Source organism: Strigops habroptila, chromosome 1, assembly GCF_004027225.2.
Source record: "Strigops habroptila isolate Jane chromosome 1, bStrHab1.2.pri, whole genome shotgun sequence".
Lineage (NCBI taxonomy): Eukaryota > Metazoa > Chordata > Aves > Psittaciformes > Psittacidae > Strigops > Strigops habroptila.
The window spans coordinates 27277483-27297247 of record NC_044277.2 but is presented as its reverse complement, the minus strand read 5'-3'; the positions used below and the strand labels follow the sequence as shown (position 1 = coordinate 27297247).

Here is a 19765-nt window from a genome sequence, read left to right as displayed (position 1 = left end):
ACAACAGAAGAAAATTAAAACCATACTTGAATAAACCGCCTTAATAATAATAATAAAAAAATGCGATAAACCAATAATATTACAATGTCATTCCCATACCAAAAATTGCTCGGAGCAAGAGGACACAGGAGAGCCTGCAAGAAGGATGTTCTGCAGACCCACTGGGGTAAGAGATGCTTCCCAGGGACCCGCAGCCCGCTACAGCACAGCGACAGGGCAAGGCGGTACAGGACTGAACTCAGGCCCCTGTAAAAGGGTTGGCAAGGTCCGATCCCTCCCGCCCAGCGATAAAACACCAGAGTTGAGCAATATAAAAACATCTGAAATATGCATTGCTCAATTTTATTCACGCAAGTCCACCCTCGGGAGTGGTGGTTGAACCGCTCTTACAGTAAGTATGTGCTTCCTAAATGGTAAGAAGTGGACGCAGGCACAGGTCTACCTGACGTCTTCTCCGAAAGTGAGGAGAAAAAAAACCCCACACACTACCGAGTCGTAAGCGAGAGCATCCCCGTTCTTCGGAAGCGTGACCGCAGCTCCCCTCGCTGAGCCCGCTGATCTCCGCCCCCAAATCCCTGCTAATCCCTTCCCGAACCCGGCGGCAACCAGGACAAACCCCCCGTGGCGCGGCGCTGCCCCCGAGACCGCTGAGCCTTCCCCGCGCCCCCGGCAGGGAGCAGCAGCAGACCGCCCTGCGGCCGCCCGCAAGTACGTACGCGCACACACACACACGGACACACCGACACCCGCCGCCCGCCCGACACCGGCTCCCGCCGCGCTGCGCTCTCCCCGGCCGCCGGCACCTCCGCAAGGTCACGGCGCTCCCTCTGCGGCGCCCCGCGTAACGCTCGCAGGTGCGCAATGCTAGGGGATCGGGGTTGGGGGGGAAAGGGTGACACCGCCGACGCCTCGGCTGCGGCCGCTCCGCGCTGCCCGGCTCCCGGCGGCGCTGCCGGCCAGGCCCGCCACCGCTCCGCAGCCACCGCTCCGCAGCCACCGCGGATCGCGGGTTATAAGGGACCGCTCTCTCCGCCCCCAGCGGAGTCTCCCTCCGCCCCTGCCCGCGCTCTCCACCCCTTCCTCCGGCCGCGCAGAAGGGCATGGAGTTGGCGGGAGCCTATAAAAGCCCCTGAGAGCCCGCCGGGGCCACGGCACTGCGACAGCCTCCGCGGGCACAGCCGGGCCGCGCAGCATGTCCCACCACTGGGGGTACGGCAGCCACGATGGTGAGTGCCCGGGGTGTGGGGCTCTGGCCGGCATGGTGCGGGACATGACACGACACCTGCCAGCAGGTCCCCGGGAGCAGCGGCCGGGACGTGCGCGCCGCGCCGAGCCTTCGACCTGAGCGGGAACGGGCTCCGTGGCGCTTCTCTCTTTTAACCTTGAGATGGCACCTGCGGCGGGCCCTGAGCGCCGCACCGCTTCCCTGGACCATGTTCTGGTTTCCTCCTGTCATTCCTCTACTTCGGTAACGGCGCAAGGAGGAGGGGAGGACGGGGCGCTACTCGAGAAGGACGGGGTGGCTTCTTAGAGGGCTCCCCGGTAAAATCCTATCCTCAGTCTCCAAAGGATGAGGGACCTCTGGGTCCCCCCCGTGGTCCCCAGGTGGGATTTCCCCTTGTCGGCGTTGCCAGTACCGGCAGCCCGCACAAATGGTGCATTATTACTTCTTAATAAGACTGATGCCAGTGTTAGAACATCCCACTTTCTAGAGTGAGGGATCTCATTTGCATCCCTCGAGCACCGTGTCTTTTCCTACGCTGTCTTGTAGGACCCGCTCACTGGCACGAGCACTTCCCCATTGCCAAGGGAGAGCGCCAGTCCCCTGTTGCCATCTGCACCAAGACCGCCAAGTACGATCCTGCTCTGAAGCCTCTCAGTTTCAGCTACGATGCCAGCACGGCTAAAGCCATTGTCAACAACGGGCACTCCTTCAACGTGGAGTTTGACGATTCTTCCGACAAGTCAGGTGAGACCTCAGCTTTGTGTGCAGTGGTGGAGGTGGGAGAAATTGCTACTAACACTGCTACTAAAATGTTTGCTGAGGCCATAGGGTTATTTTTTTTTAAGTCAAAAATATACCAAACTCTTTCGGCTTCAGTAAGGTCAGGATTCAGCATCCTACATAGCTCCTTTAGGCTAAAAGGAAATTGAGGTCCCATTAGAAGAAAACAAAGCCTGTCTGGGCAGTTGGGCAGTTTGGAGTTGCCCTACTTTAAACTTCAGAAAAGTGAATTGCTTTATTTTTGTTTAATTCAGTAGGATTTGGATAAGAGTTCCACTGTGGAGAGAAAAAAGCCAAACCATGATTATTTGACAAGAACAATTTTAGGCATAGCTCATCATAAGCTACTGACTAAATGGTTAAATGAAGAGGCAAAATGCATCCTAGGAAGAAATTTGCTTTAGAACAATAAAGGATTACAGTTAACAACTTGAAGTAGAAATAGTTTGGAAATAGTTTCTTTGGTTATCAAAATATTATTTCACATTTCTGAAGCCATTATGCTCCCAGGTTAGTACAGAAACAGAGGAATGATTAGAAAATACTTCTTTGTTCTCTTGTAGTTTAGACAAGTATTACCTCTGACATTTCTTGATGCTGGGCTTTCTAGATAAAGATAATGTATCTGACACATTCCTACAAAGTTTGCTAGCAGGCAGTCATTCCGCAGTGTCTTACTGTTCATTCTACTGTATGGCGAAATTAAGCACTGAATCCTGCAACCCTTTTAGTAATCCTTACTGAAAGGAATGGCCGCATTGATGGACAGATGGAATCTAAGTTGTAACAAGGGTTTTGTAGGTTGTCTTTAAATGTAGTTTTTCAGCTGGCTGAAGTTACAAAGATCATCACCCTGCTACAATGAATGTATCTCCAGTTTTAACGTAAACAGCAGAAGCAATCCCATAAAGAAGTCACTGCCTTCTCTAGGCACTGCCTGATTTAACTTGCTGGAGTAAGTGCCCTATTTTTCCTAAATGTTTTGCTGGCAATGTCATTTAGGGAATGGTGCTGAAAACAAATGATCCATGCCTACTAAAAATGTGAGTTTTTTGCAGGTAATGTGATACAGTATAACAGGCATTCAGATATGCACTAAGTATTTGTATTTTGATTACAATCTTTGTACTGAAAAACATTAAGTGGTCAGCTGTAAGTGTTCGCAGTTGTATAAATACACATAGGTCTATCTATAACTTACACAGAGCATCCACATTAATATTTTTATGGTTTAAAAAAAAAGGTATTCTTTTTATTTTTTAGTTTTCTTAGTTTCTTAGTTTAGACTTCTTAGTTTTTATTTTTCTGAAGCACTGAGGAGGTAAAGGAGCCGAATGCTTGTACATTTTTAAGTGTCATGGGGAAGAAAAAGAGCAGGAAAAAAGGGATTCTGTTTTCCTTGGATACATGTGAGTCTACTTTTGCTGTCATCCTGCTCTCACTGAGCCCAAAGGAAACAGGTTCAGGTCTTCACAGTATAAAAAAACTACTACATGTTCACTTAGTGTGCACAGAAGTTTGGAAAGACTGAAAATTAGTTTGTATTTGGGAACTTGGGAGGAAAAAAATGGCAGAAATGTATGATAATCTAAAGAAATGTCTGTAGAAAGAATGCTTTTTATGAGAAAGTCAGTGCAGAACCAGAACATCAGTGACAGGAATCCTCTGATAGATATGTAGTGACACAGCTTTCAGAGTGGGAGGGTAGAAGATGCAAGTAGAAATATTCTCAGTAGCTCTATTAGTGAATCAGAAACTGATTATTCTTTAGAAAAAACCCACATTAAACAGATCTCTCTGAAGCCAGGTACGGGTGGATCCTTCGGTATCACACTTCCAATTGAAAATTACAGTGCATAAAACCTACCTGGCAGCACACTTAATGACTTCATTTGTATTCAGTTAACTAGGTAACCTACTTTCCTTTCACAAAATAGAGCTGTCTTTGACTTGACTGTGCTTGATTTACTCCTATTTCTGAATTTGAGACTATGTGTATACCAAATTCTTGGTTAGACATCTCGCAACAGTCACAAGGAGAAATGGTGTGAAATTATGTGATGTGCTGGTATGTTTTACAGAAGACAATGGAATAAAATCCTGTAAATACTTCCCACAGGCTGTATTGCTTGCTCCTAAGAGCTTTCCCATATGCAGTAATGAATTATCTGTGGTAGTAGGCGCAAAATGAAGTCATAAGATCATTGTTTGTGAATAATCTTTGAAGGCATGAGTAATTGCACAGAAAGAAGTAGATCCATTCATTAAGAATCTTCAGGCTCATAACTAATGACACTGAAGTAAATTGAACAGCAGTTCTGGGTATTAAAATCTGTTAGACTCCTGCTCTTCAGAGTATACAAAATGAGTTATTGCAATAAAAAATACAGGTAGTAATAGCATAATAAAAATAGATAAGAAAGCTAAAATGCATGTTTGAATACAACTCTTTGAAAGTAGTTGTTATAATCTCTTTGATTCAGAAATATGTAATCTGAATACTGTTGATCCCCTAATAAAGGGCTCTTTCCCACAAATGTATATTTGTTACGTTACATTTGTGCATAGAATATGTTGTAAAAAGCTTCTGCTCGTATCTGTGGAAAAACTAAAAAAACTAAAAGAAAATTAGGATTTCTTAAAACAATATTCCATCTATATTCTTTAGCATAGTAAGGATGTAAAATAAAATATTAACTTTTTAAAGAAAAATAATCTATGTGCAATTTATGTGACTGTTGGATCTTCACAGAAGAAAATGTTTTCTTCCTTGCTCGTAGAAGCTCTCTCTACTAATACATGGAGCTTTATAGATATAACTCTTGATCCGGGTTGTAATTATGCCTATGACCTATATAATTTTCTCTTACAATGATGTTTTAACATCATTTCTATGATGTTAAAATCTTTGTGATAGCTTTAGAACCTGACTTTGGTTTACTTTATGGTTAATTTTCTTAAATACACTTAGATGTCACTAACCATGCTTAGAAAAATGCTCTTTCTAAGCAATTACCCCCAAATCTTCAATTTCAGTTCTTGCAGTACAGGCTTCAAATTTCTTGGCTTGTGTGACAGCTGTTCTATTCCAGCACACACTTCTAAAGGCTAAGCCAATTCCCAGAGTGAATCTCCTTCATATTTCACAGTCGCTAGTTGGTAGAAAATGTGTACTAAAGGAAATCCACAAGCCAGCATTGCTGTGTTTATGAACATTTCTTTTGTATGCTAAAATTCCATGATTTTCTTTTAGATAAAAGGATGTCTTCTCTCTTGTTTCCTTGCAGTCTTTTGGAATGTTTTCTTGGTCTTGTATGTAGAAAGTAAACAGTGAACTTCCTCTTCCAGTTGTTACTGAGCCTCTCTTCTTCAGTTCTTGCAGTTGCTTTCTTAGTTCTCCTGCCCACTGTCTTCTAATAATAGTGAAAGTTCAAGTGGTTTTAGGCATGCACATTTAAAATTCCTATAACTTTAAATAAAAGTAAACTCATAATGATAGAAGTGTCACGAGGAATAAAACCTCAAATTCAGGTTCATCCATGCTTGTATCCCGGGACCTGACCTTCCACATATGAGGGAAGCAAGTGGTGCCGATAACTGTTAAATTACAATAATGCACCTTATTTTACGAACTTCATAGCAAAGGAATGTCTCATTAAGGGCACTTTATCATGTTAAATACTTCATATTATAGTCTGCTGTAAGGACTTTTGTATTGTTTCACCCCTTTAAAAGACAGAAGTACACAGCGACTTCTCAGAGGTGTAAAACCACAAGAAGTGACTTTGCTCAAGAAAGCCTCGAAAGCCCAAAAGAAGATTTTTTAAACATACTTAGAATGTGTTCTCTGTGTAAGTTTCCCAGAAAACTTGTCAGAATTCACAAAAACCTGAAATTTGAATCGGAAATGTTCATAGCGGTAGGCACTGTATTCTGTATTTTCTGATCATGTGTTTAATGAGCTTATAAAAGGAAGAAGTCAATCATCAATTTATTCCATAACAAGAATGCTAAAATATCATATTTTAGCTGTAAAAAAGTGTAAATTATTAAAGAAGTGAGTTGCAACTATGGTGTAAGGCTCTAGAGACATTACTAAATGTACTGGTAATTTCTGCTAGTGGATAACCCTCTTAATTGTTTCGTTTTTCCTTCCTTGCCGCTGAGCTAGAGATAATCTTGAAATCCAAAAGGACTCCCAAGTAAATCTGACTTTTTCTCAAATATTGAATCACAGTAGAACTTTAAAATTATGAGGAGTCCTAGGAAATGAAAATACGGCATTGACTTTGATACTAGCCCCCTTTTGGGAGACTTTTTGTAGTTGTAATCGAATACATTACCCAATTCTTCCTATAATTGTAAATATTAATGGGGATGCTTCAGCTGTCTTGAATTATGACTCACTATAAACAAACCAATCTGTTTTGTTACATTGGTTATTCATTTGCCAGGGCATTAACACTGCTTGGTTGGCAGTGAGTTACTCTGAAAGTTGTGCTACTGTTGCTCTTCCTACACTTCCACCTCAGCTGGTAAATGGATGAAAAAACAGGCAGGACTGCTGCCTTCAAGGCACAACTCTTAATCAAAGTCACTGCCACTGGTTTATTTTTAGGCTTCCCAGCTCCAAAGATGTAATATTATCTATACCAGAATAATATTGTGTGTTATAAGTAGACAGTCATGGATTGAAGGTCCAAAATGCAGTATAGCATTGTGTTGACCCTTCAGAATCATCGACCAGAGAACTGATTGCTTATAGCTTTAAGGGACTGTATTCAGACATCTGCTTATGTCTCACAAGTACTTTTTTGCACTGCTTGACTAGAAAGTCAGAGGTCCCAGAGGGTGTCTGATCATTAAGTCCTTTTTCTTGGGAACTGGAGTCATCGGAAGCTGCAAAGTCTATGTAAGCAACCTGAGAATAGCTCTTGTGTTTCCAGGAACTGGAAAGGAAGGTAAGAGGGCTTGAGATCAGTCCTGTACGTTTCAAGCCTTCCTTTCTGTACAGAGCCTAAAAGTGCCCTTCTTCCCTTATAGCAGCATTTTTTTTTTTAATTTTTTTTTTTTTTTAATTTAGCATGCAACTTCTGAGCAGAAATTTGACATGGATTGTGCATTTAACAATCATGGCAACTTTCTTCCCTTCTTCCAAATTCCTCCTCTACAGGAGCTTTTACTGCAAACCCAGGAGAAACTAGTCAGCTGTTATCAGCTTGGGCCACTTGGAAAAGTTTATTTTTAAGACGTAACGCAGCTGTGTGCCAGATGTCACCATGGCTGCTCTTCCCAGCTGATATATTTGTTGATTTACTTATAGGCTCGAGGGACTGCTGTGTACTTAGAGGCAATGCTCATACCTTAGTTTTGTTCATCCCTCAATAGATCTCAATGTAGTGTAAGCATCATGTCTAATACAGTTTTCAGTACTGTAAGCAGTCACTGAGATTACTATTATAGCTATTATCATCAGAAATTAAACCAATTCTTACTTTTAAGAGAATTTTAACGCTTCCAACTCAGTTCTTACAAAGTCATTGTCAGCTCATACAGTTTGAAAACATGAGGATTGAAGGCTGACTGGGGATTCAGTGCAGCACTTCATGACTCTTAAAGAATCTCCATTAAAAAGACTTCATGAGAAATAAACTCCACTGGTCCCAGCAGTGGGAGGAAACTTAAGAACCTGAATGACTCTGTATCCTTAAGCAGGTCAGAGTGTCTGGCTGCTACCCAGTCTGGATGAAATAGTTCAGCTGAGGTGAATCAGAACCACTGACCTGCTGCAGATACACATGACTGCAGACCTGCTGCATTTTGGCAGGTGTTTCATTCTGGTCTATCTCTCTGGAACATCCTTGTTGCCTTATCAGGCTAGCAAGGCCAGAGTAGGGTTTTTCTTTATGAGATACCAGTTATGTAGGTTTTTTCTTGATGAAACCCATTACAGATGTTCTCTGCAAGTATGATCCCTACAGCCAGATACTTGCATGCTGTCTTGCTCTCTTGCTTGTCAGTGTCCTAGGAGGAATGTCTGAAAGAGATAACATAAAGAAGGAAACATCTCACAAAATGTGACGCTCTGTACTCCATGTCTCACAGAAGTGGCAGCTCACCCTAACTGAACTCTTCAGTCTGTCAGATGGAGAAGCCCATCCTTGCATGAGAACACAAGGCTAATCCCTGAGCATCCTCCTAAGAGCCTTTTTTGTGCAGTTAATAATGCACAATGCTCAAGATTTAATTTTTTTTCAAGTAATGCTTTGTCTACTTTGTCTCCTCAAGGCCTTTTATCTATGATATAGATGTCCGTATATGCACAAAAACTTACAAAACATTAACAGTAAGGTATATACTATGCGTATATTTCACACATGCCTGCAAGGTCATATATATGTGCACATCTGCGGTAGGCTGAGGCAAAAGCATGGCTTTCTAAAGAATGGGAAATGTCAAAGCAATGTGTGTACAAGAGGGCTGTCCTCAGAGGTACGTGCTTGAAATGTCCTGCTGCTAGGTTTTTACAACATAGACTCTCAGTTAGAGCTAACTTTTCTAAGTTTGGAGCTCTGGATATCTGTTTGGACCCATTATTTCAGCTACTTAAAAGGAGCTTTGCTGTCAGTGATTTCCGTTTGAAGAACACTTTCTCATTCTGCATTTTCTCGGAGTAACAGACTTTAGAGTAGTATTTTTCTTAGCACATTAATTTGTATGATTGGAAAGAATTCACTCTCACTCATGAAACAATCTTGTAGTTCAACCATTTTGATTCTTTCTTTGATGGGTTTATTGCTTTGATGAGGTTTATCTCCTGCTCTGTATAGAGAGAACATCCCATAGGAGGCAGCTAAATAACAGTAATACCACAGTATTCCTGCAAAAATTCACAGACGTGGCTGCTGCCATTTCCTGAAAAAAAAATGAAGTGATTCACAGTACTTTTTACAAAGCTGTTCTGTTCTACGTGGGAAGGGGTAACTACTCAGTGACTTGCCTTTGACTAGAATAGTGAAGTTGTGTGGCCTCAGCAAACAGCTGTCCCAGATGCAGCAAAATCCCCTTTGATTCCTGTGTGTTTCCAAATATCCTAAGAAAGTGTAATGGAGACAAATCAAGTTCACCTTCTTTATCCAAGAAATTCCACAGACATAAATGGAACAGTTTGTGTGGTTATTTGACTTTCCAACTTAGAGCTGCTAATACTTATGTTCACCTAATTTAGAAAATTTTATTAAATCATTTAATAACAGTGCAATATAGTTACGGGATGTTACTAGTATTAACTTCTCCAGTAAAAGGTAGAAGATGGAAAACAGTTACCGTTTCTTAACATAAATTTGTAGCTCCAAATTTGTCTCACTGTAACATTTAAAATAACTGTTACATAGAAAAAAGCACTATATTTTCAAGCTGTCACCTCTTAGGCTGTTACACATCTGTGGGGACGAGGTTATGATGTAGGTTGAATCTGTAAGAAAAGAATATGTTTTCCAGGTTGGCTTGTGTTGTCTTCATCCTGCATCTGAAGCTGTGCTATGTAGCAAAAGGGAGCACAGCCACATGTGTGTTTCCAGGATGGTTTTCACTAGTACCAATTTCAAAAAGAAAGGAGCTAACGATGAAATGGTCAAATATGGATCAGAATTTCCCCATCCCTCAAAAAAAGGGGATGGAAAGGTTGAACTTCTATCATCAACGTGGCCTGAATTGATGTTCACGTCACGTGGGACAAGGACAGGGAAGTTCCTGGTGTGAATGTTGCTCCGATTCTCGAAGAACTTACACTTTGCAAAAACTGGTAGCATTTGTTCATGGCTTAAAAGGTTGTGCTGGGGAAAACAAAAAAAAAAAGAAGCTCTAACATTTCTACTTTGCCATTTAAGTTTAATTTTAAATTTTACTTCTTTGAAAAGGTTGAGAAGTATTAAAAAAAATATCTGCTTAATGTAGGCTAGAACAAGAAGGGCTGTTCTGTAATTAAGCCTGCTGAATTTGTATTCATTCACACTAATCTAATTATTACTTTCTTTGAATGCTCTGCTGTGAGTCAAAATAAGCTAGTGCTGGATCTGAGAACCACAGAATGAGAAAAGTAAGCAAAACCTGCAGAGATTTTTGTGCATCTTTTGAGTTTTATGAGACTATAGCAAACTTTGTGTAAAGAAATAACACTGCAAATGGATTTAAGAAGATTGCATGGTTCTGCTTTTCAGCATGCTTTCCATTGATTAATAATTGCAGATTAGCCTGTGCTGCGCTAGTGCTTTCCGAGGTTGAGGAATGGTGGAACCTCAGTCTGTTTGTACCTGCAACAAGCAGCAAGTCCATTAGCCAAAAGAACTAAAACTGAAACATTGCAACTCCATGGCATAATTTTTAAATGAAACACGATATTGTGTGGATTAAATTATTTTACATCTGTAAAGACACAGCAGCCAATTACTTCATTTTCAAAAGGAACTAATGCACATTCAGAGTCGCTATTCTGAAAAAAAGTATTCTGATCTGTAGTCCTGTGCTTGACAGTTATGCTTCTTGGCAACTAGCACATGCAGAAACATAAAAGTTGAATAAGATATGTTCCTATTTAATTACTTTAAGTAGCCATTATTCTTTCTATTACATAGCTTGGCAACAAGGTAGGGCAAGTCTTGGTCTGTTGGCTGTTCAGTTTTGGCTACGGTATTGGAAATTGCAAAGATGGCAGTGGAGCATATATTAACATTTTTCAAATAGAAAGACATGTTGGGAGACTTCTAAATATATTCACCAAGGGAGCCCCAGGCAAATGTTAAATTTCTCCACTGAACTCAAATTTTGCATGTGTAAAGCACACCAGTGGAAACTAATGTGTTTTATTATACATCTTGTATTTTCGTGTATTCCAGTTTTTTAGTCAAATCCTTCTCACCTCATTGCCAAGTATCCACAACTATTGTTGTCCATGCTTGCATATAATCAGAATTATTCAAACCTGAACAGACAGTGACCTTTTCCTCTCTGCATTTGATGTATATTTTCACACTTGCACGTATTGTGGTAGTGTCTAGACTAATTGCAGACGGAGAGGAAAGCATCTTTACTTCACGGAACCATTTTGTTTGTGGCGCATACACAAAGCACACTTAACATGTAATATCTGATGTCAACACTCTTCTGTCACTTTATTGTATATATGTATTTATGTATATTGAGAAATTTATCTCTAAGACATGTAACACTTCAAATTACATTTTTAAATAATCTTTCTTTTTTAATATTAACATCTTAGAGATTTAATTTGATTTGAGATGCTTAGGAAAAAAATAAACAGTCTGAAACCTTGCTCTAATAACTTAGATAAATAGCTCCTTTTAATGGAACTGTTTGTTATTGTTCTGTGCTTAATGCTACACTGGAGGAGACACTGTCTGTGCCTTGAGCATTTTGCAGCAATAGGGTTTGATCCTGCATATCATAATGGTGATTGGGCACAGTTTAAGTACAACGTTAAAACTAACAGGCAGAATAAGGGAGCTCAGGGAAACTCCTGTATAATTGAAAGTGTGACTGGGCGCTCCACTTAGAGCAATGCCATAGCAGGAGTAAGCTCAGATAGTGGAGAGCATAAGTAAACGCCTCGTTTCTGTGTTTTAAAAAATGGGCTTCTGCAGGCATTGCCATTTTCACCGCCATTTTTTAAACTCATTCTTTAGGAATAAAGGTTGGGAGGGACAAGAGATTTGAATTCACATCTCTGCAATGCCTTGCACTGTGCCTAGCACTTTACCTTGTAGCAATGCACGCTAACAGGTGTTGAGGTTTAATTTGGAACCAAAAGCATTTTGCTCAATCCAATCTGCCACAGGATTTGCAGGATTAAGACTTAAATGGATGAAGTGTCTAAAATGAAGGGACAGAGTACATTAGTAAGTGAAGGATGATTTGGTGTACTTCCACAGAACAACTCTATATTGGCCTCTAACAAAGGCTATTCTTTTTGTTGGCCTTTTTTTTTTATTTATTTGGTGACAGAAAAGTTACATTCTTAGCTCTCCCCTTGTCACCTGTAATATTAGCATGCCTGTTAAATTGCTGATGAGATGCTCACTGTAAATTCACTTATGTATTGATACATTTATTATTGATTTTGGCATATTACAGCAATGTACCATTGAAGATGATCTGGAGTAGCATGACAGCATGCAGAGCAATGAACTGTAGTTCACATGGAAGATTTGAGATGGACATTCCAGTTTGAAGTGAGACTCGATAACAATGGTTATGGGAGATGCTAATAAAGGCTCTTTGCTTTACAGTCCTGCAAGGAGGAGCACTGGATACAGTCTACAGGCTGGCACAATTTCACATTCACTGGGGATCTTGTGAGGGCCAAGGGTCCGAGCACACTGTGGATGGTGTGAAGTATGATGCAGAGGTAGGATGTGCTTTACCTTTTCCAGTCTTTTGTGTATAATAAATATTTTATTATCTTGTTAATATTCCTCCACATTAGCAACTTCTTTACAGATCTTCATAGGGCAAGAAACTGCGGAGGTTGCCATAGAAGATTTTAGTACAATGCCACCCAAGACCTACTCCTTGCAAAAGCAGAGATTAGAATCAAATTAGATTTTTCTTAGCTACTTCTTGTCAAAGACTATAGAAGCAGAAAAACCCACATTAATTATCCCTGGTTTTCCCCTGCTTTCTCAGTGGCTCTTGAAAATCATGAAGAAATAGAATTTCCATACCCCTGTACACACACATCCCCTTTTCCTGGCTTCAATTTTTAACATCAGAGACATTTATATCAACAATAGAATAATTTGGGGAAGACCGTTCAATCTTTTGGTAGCAAAGAAGCAAAGGGGAGCTGTGAAGAGGGCAGATAGCAAAGTGAGACCTTGCAGGCACTCTTTCTAATATCCTTAATACTCCAGATGTCCCTTGGACTCTTCAAGACTCTCTATTAGAGCTGCACTACAGAAAAGGAGTGACTTTAGTGCCTTGCATCCCACTTTTTCTTGTCCCCTGTTTAGAAATCTACCTCTGGATGCTGTGACAGACTTTAACCCTTTCATAAATACACACTGACTGAACACACCTGTGATTTGCATTGAAAGATAAAAGAAACGGCCCCACAAATTCATTGTCTCTGATGCTTTTCATGAAACAGAAGCTTTTGTCGTATCTGAGAAATTTGCCACTGCCTCTGTTCACAGTACCATAATTACTCACTCAACTCAACTTGCAGATGTGGGGAAACAGCCAGATGAACTTAATTTAGAAATAACTTGGAAATGAAAAAGAAAGCAACATCCTGGCTAGTGTGACCTGGAGCTTCATTTAATGTTCTTTTCAAAGGCTTTCAGAAAAGGACAGGACTGTTTTTTAAAAACTCTCTAATTGCAGGTCAGATATGTAGTTAATGTGTTTTCTGTGGTTCTTTGAAACTGACAATCATGTATTTCAGTGATGGTTAGAACTCCAGCATATATAGCATTAAAATACTACATCAAAATCCTGCAGACTGCATACAGGAAAAGCTCATTCTGAAGATAACAGGAGTTTCACTGGACTAAAATCAGAACGATACAACCACAGTTTGCATTTAAAACTCATCTGGGAATAAAAGTGAGAAGCAAAATAAAATGCATGACAGAAACCTCTTTTCATAAATGAAACTTGAAAGTAGATGAATGGTTCAAGAAATTCTTAACTAACTGCACACAAAAATTTTTAAATCTCAGCAGTAAAATGCCATCTGTTCTTAATGTTTAATAAATTACTTCCCTGCATCCTCATCTGTAAAATATTGTGGATGGAATATTATCTTCATAGTGCTCCTTTGTTTTCTTGTTCCTAGCTCCATATTGTTCACTGGAATGTAAAATATGGTAAATTTGCTGAAGCTGTGAAGCATCCTGATGGTTTGGCTGTGGTAGGCATCTTCATGAAGGTTAGTTAACCTTTTTCTTTTGTATTAATTGGATGAGTCCAGTATGTTTATTGTGTTGCAGAGGGACCTAAGAGTCTAAAATACAGAAAAAGGCAGCATTATACTACACTGCCTAAACCCATAGCAAACTGAGTGGTGCTTCAAATTCTTGGCTTCCTCTACATATAAAAATTGTACACTAGCAATGGAGTATGACTGCCATTCATCACTGTGACGGCCCTGTAGCAGCATATTTGCCTTCATCACAACAGTGACACTGCCATAACTCTTACCAGTGAAAAGTGGTACGCATAGCTGACAAAGTTATGTGTGTATGAATCTGCAGTAGGACCAGGCTAAATAACACCTATTTTCCTTTTTCTGTCACTGTTAAATGTCTAGAGCATTTTGTAGTAGTCGAATTATCTTCGCAGCTGGTTGGAGAAGACGACTGTGCCCCAGCAGTTTGTATTCCATCCTGGCCTCATGGTTTTTTATTAGAAGGGTGACTTCTATGAAAAAAGAACAGCTCAAGTCCAAAAATAAATCCACACACTGTAAATGAAAATTGCTTTTTCTGTCCAGTGTCCTTGGCTGACCCATTTGTGCTGACTGTCAGCTGGCATGATTTTATAGTCACTTTTGCTGTAGTACTCCTGTTATGTAATGAGATGGTGCTGGGAAAATGTTTCCTTGGGAACTGCAACAGGAAACTAAACGTATCTTGAGAGTGGATGGTTATTTTCTTCTCATACGACTTGTGTTACAGGTAGGAAATGCCAAGCCTGAAATACAGAAAGTTGTGGATGCTCTGAACTCCATTCAAACCAAGGTAATATTTGCTGTCTGTGTTGATTGACACCAATCACAACTATGCTGTGTTGTCTTCAGAAAGTGGATTTTTTACTTCTTCCTAGTCTGCTGCATGTATGAAAGTAAAACAAACCTTCCTTCCATCAGTACTGATGCTCTTGTAATCCTAAATGCAAAAGGGATTTGAATGAATTTGTGGTAGAGGGCAGAGAGTACTAGAAACAGTGATAGTTTTGTATCTCTGACTACATTTCTCTGTCCTTTAACTGCATTTAAACCTATAGGGTAGGATTCATTTTACTAATCTAAACTACTCTGGTAGATGTCCTTTCTAGGCAATGACAGATGGAAAAGGCACTTCCCCTCATCTCTGCATGTGTGGGATAAATTTCCTTCCTCCAAGAGGGCATGCTTCTCTTGGCTATTTCAACAGAGACTCCACATAAGAAGTTTGATCAGGATATATAACTCTTATGAAAAAAGCTTTTCTGTATTTTAAATATTGTGTGAAGTGTGTGTGTGATCTTAAGGAGCTGAATAATGGGAAACTAAAAGTACTTACTGAGCAGTTGGGTACCTTCATAGTGGGTAAAGTTCTGTGGAACTGAGAAATGTGGACAGAAAAGGTAAAGAATGAGGCTACACTGTCATCTTTGTTATCAGGCTTCCTTTGAGGTAAATGGATATTGCCATTTACTTCAATGGACTCTCCAAACAGATCTCTCAGGTTCTGTTTCCAGTGCAGTCAGTGTTCCTGGCATCTGAAGTCTCATTGTTGCTTCAAGCAAAATCAAATCATGTCTCTAGAAGCAAGGAACATAAATTCAACATTTGACAAGAGAAACAATGTCTTGAAAGTCTTATAAGAAATATATTGCTGAAAGTCTTTAATCCCAAATATACTATGGGACACACTCAACACTTCATGCCAAACTCCATTTCTGCCTTTCTCCAACCATGGAGCTTTCCTCAGGACACTTCACTGCTGCAAGCCCAGTGTGTCTTGTGATCTCTCCCCTGACATTAGCCCATCTACTTTCTTTACTGTAGGGAAAGCAAGCTTCCTTCACAAACTTTGACCCCACTGGACTGCTTCCTGCATGCAGAGATTACTGGACATACCCTGGTTCACTGACCACTCCTCCACTGCTCGAGTGTGTGATATGGCACGTTCTGAAGGAGCCCATCACTGTTAGCCCTGAGCAGGTAGGTCTATAAAGGATGGTGCCAGTAGATACGTACAGGTGTCTTATTGATTGCCTTAGCTCTGCCCTCTGGGTGATCTTTGAAGTAGCAGTTTATGTTACTGCAGAGCTATGCAGGGTATTAGCTAGCATCACATGTCAAATATATATATCTGAAGTAGTTATCCCCTTCTGGCAGAACTCTGCTGCTATGTGTAGAAGTAGAGTTTGCTGTAAAATGTAAGGCTATCCTCCATTTGGACACAGTCCAGGGAAAATTTGCAGGGGGAGAGGGGGAAGAGGAAGTGGTTAAAAATTTAATCAGTATTTCCAGATATTTTCAGATATTTAATCAGGATTTCCAGAAAATTTTCCAATTTTCCCAGATTTTCACCACATGACAGGCTAGAGCTGTCATGTGGTAGAATCTGGGAAAATTGTAGCATGCATGAAAGGATCATTTGCATATGCAGAGTTAGTCTAGCATATGTTAGTGAGCATCAGCAGGTTTGCTGTTCATGCAAACATCACCCATCTGGGTATACTTGCCCTGAAAATACCCAGCATTTATAAGCATGCATCTCACACCATAGATCTATAGTTAGTTTGTTGATCTTCCAGCATTTCAAAGACACAGAGCTCATTTTACAAGTTCTATTCAGCACAGAACAGAGTTAGGAAATCCCACGCAGAATTGTGACAATCCCAACAAAACTACATTGTTTGGAAGAGGCAAAACTTGCAGATTCCATAAGTCTGAAAAAATCCTTTACTTTGTTGAGCAGCTTGAGGAGGATAGAGTCTTCCTAGTAGGAAGGAACTCATGCAGATTAAGTCACTCCTGGCCTTAGTGTTTTGCACCATCCATTAGTGAAACTACTTAGAGGCAAGATTCCATCCTCAGTTCACATCTGTGAGCTTGGGAGATATAAATAGAACTTAGAGCCTATAAATATAAACCAGCCGTGAAGGGCGTTAGTTTACTCTTCAAACTCTTAAATCCCTTTTATCAATGGCAGACATGCTAACAATATACTCATAATTCTAGGAGTTTTATTCAGCTGATGTTACAAATGTGCAACTGAGCTGTTGTAGGACTTAAGGTAATAAAAACAGAATAAATGACAAAAACTATCAGAAATAATAATTACAGCAATGATTACGATTAATAAACTGCAAGGGAGCATTAAAGTTGACACTGTTTACTTGTTCTAAACTACTGGTATTGCTATTGATAATTCAAAGTTTGTAAATATGGTTTTATTACAGGACAAGAGCATGTTCACCAAATAGAGTTGTTTTCCTACTACACCTACTTTAACCACCTACAAGTGGTGAAAGATACCACTTGTTTCTCCCACACACACCCCTCCATATTACCATTGACATTTCAAAGGTGGGTTTGAGATCAAAACAGTGTGTGGTGGCAGCAGCTTGCCTCTTCATTCCAAACCTGATCAAAACAAGAAACCATAAAGCAGAGTATTGACACTGGGTTTAAGTTGATTTGTTTTTTCAAAGATAGACAAAAGCTGGATATTACAGCAGGGCATAGTGAGCCCATTATCATTTGCTGTAGTGACACAGCAGTTCCTGGCAGAGGTTTAGCTCCAAACTTTGTTCTGGTTGGTCCTGAAGGTAAAGTCCTCTCCTAGGCTAATCACTGTTGGGGGCCTTCCTCCTTGAATGAAGGAAAGCCTGGCCTGCAGCCTGGCTTGTATGAAATCCTCTATACTACCTACGTATTTCTGTCAGCAGTTCCAGCTGTCTGTATGAGATCACATTTGAGGTGAGTTGTTATTTTGTCACAGTCTTTGTACTAGTTTTGGAGACGACCACTTAGACATAAAGGTGCTTTTATTACATCAGACTGTGCAAACACCAATTGTGCTTTAGGAACAAACACTGAAACTTTACAGTATGCTCCCACTCATATGGATCAGTTTTTTCCTCTCACAGTATGTGAAAATCAAGATATGTTGAATGAATTTGGCTATTTTAATTTGATCCAAGGGTAAAGTTGTGGGTTTTTTCCCCCACAATTGGATTAAGAAAATCCAATTTTCAGAAGACCCAAAACTGTTCAACTTACAAAGTATTCTGAAAGGATTTCAATTCACATCTGGATCAAGGACAAGCAACTCTTTGTGCACAAAGTTCAGAAAATGTGTGCCTGTATCCTTGTCTTCTGTGTGTTCTTATTTGTTCTTGCGAGGATATTTTGTGGACAGGAGAGCCTGTGTTGGGGACAGGAAATGGAGTGGATGAAATATAGAGACACAGGGGGGGTGACACCGTCTCTAGACCGTTAGTGCTGGTGAAACTTTGAGTTGGACCTCTGGCTTGGGCCCAAGGTGTACAATTCAGAAAGTCCTGCTGAAACAAGAGTATGCATTTGATGATGTTTGTGCCTTTTTCCACAGATGTGTAAAATCCGTGGCCTTTGCTTCAATGCTGAGAATGAGCCCGTGTGCCGTATGGTGGACAACTGGCGCCCATGTCAGCCTTTGAAGAGCAGGGAAGTCAGAGCTTCCTTCCAGTAAACTCAGCGCTGAGTGCGTTAGAAATGGCTGTGTTTGTGAGGAGCCCCTTTTGCTAAGCCCAAATCAAACCTTTGCCATGTGTGCTCTGGCAACATCTTGTCTCCCAGATCCATTCTTTCTTTCGCTCTGCATCTGAAATGCCAGCTAATAAAATGTGAAAGGCTCTTGGCCAAATAGGAAAGGGTTCTTAAGGTGTGGGGTTGGGAAGGCATGGGGGGGGTGGCTGTGTGTGTTTTGGTGACTATTGCTGCAACTGACACTTTGGTGTAACAAACAGTATGTTGGCTAGTTGGGGGAGGATATGGTGGTAGTAGCAAAATAAGCCATTTTAAGAAACCTCATCCTCTGGTATGATAGTACACATAACTAACGATAACTTGAAGCTTTGTGAAAAGCACAGGAATACAGAATCTAGATATAATTTAGGAAAAAAGTATTTTGAGAAAGTGAAGCAAAATGAATATTGAGAATTAGACTTATTAGATTTTAAGAAACTGACATGTAAATATTTTTTCAGACCGTTTTACATTTTTACCCATGCTATCAACAACCTTGATTATGTCTTAATGGTAGTGTTGGATTTTTTTAATTAAAAATGTCCTAAATTAAGTATTATGTTTAAAAGTTGTTATTACCATAGAAGTAATACAAAATATCTTTTCACTAAAATAATATATGCTCTAATTTAAGGAGGAAAATAATATTGTATTTTAGATAACTTCTCTAATAAATCTATACTTATATTTTTGCTTCCATGTTGTTATTTTAATTTGGGAAAAGAGTCACTAATCTGAATAATGGGAACTTGCATTATTAAACATCATTGCACATTAAACATAATTACTAAACATATATATTGAGAATGGGTTTCAATGACACTAAAGATGAATGCAAACCTATATAGATATGTTAGAAAATTTTCTCTAAGTAACTCTCTGATAGACAGCAGAAAGTCTATCTTTCTGCTTTATAACAGCAGAAAGAGCTGTTAGTTTTGAGCAATCACTACAGATTATCATCAAAGTTGACTGCATAGTAAAAGATCCCCTCACAAGTATTTTGAACAAAATCGTACTGAAGAATGGGCTTCTCCAACCTGGTTGCTTAAACATTTGTCTGTATGTAACAGCCCAAAAGCAAGGTGCCTCATCTTTATTCAGAACATCTATTCAATCCGTTTGGTCCAACTAGACCAAATCTTTCAAGACTCTGTCCCCAGCAGTCGCCAGCATTTGTTTTTCAGCCTCACAGTATCATATCATATGAATGATTTCAACAGAAGATGTTTTCAGCA

The 19765-nt window shown here is 40.1% G+C and overlaps 1 protein-coding gene across 1 annotated transcript; it reads left to right on the top strand.

Moving 5' to 3' along the window:
• The first annotated feature begins 1003 nt into the window (after positions 1 to 1003).
• LOC115619372 (carbonic anhydrase 2) lies at positions 1004 to 19214 on the top strand. Its single transcript, XM_030511465.1, has 7 exons — positions 1004 to 1226; positions 1772 to 1969; positions 12310 to 12428; positions 13860 to 13952; positions 14701 to 14763; positions 15795 to 15950; positions 18352 to 19214. Exons 1-7 carry the CDS (start codon positions 1193 to 1195, stop codon positions 18469 to 18471), a joined length of 783 nt encoding a protein of 260 aa, XP_030367325.1. The 5' UTR covers positions 1004 to 1192; the 3' UTR covers positions 18472 to 19214.
• Positions 19215 to 19765: the final 551 nt, after the last annotated feature.

Bases quoted from the DNA above. Each gene is read 5' to 3' on its own strand.
- LOC115619372 (XM_030511465.1), top strand. From the start codon at position 1,193: ATGTCCCACCACTGGGGGTACGGCAGCCACGATG. The intron at 12,429-13,859 runs GTAGGATGTGCT...TCTTGTTCCTAG, and splicing joins GTGTGAAGTATGATGCAGAG to CTCCATATTGTTCACTGGAA. The intron at 14,764-15,794 runs GTAATATTTGCT...TCTTTACTGTAG, and splicing joins TGAACTCCATTCAAACCAAG to GGAAAGCAAGCTTCCTTCAC.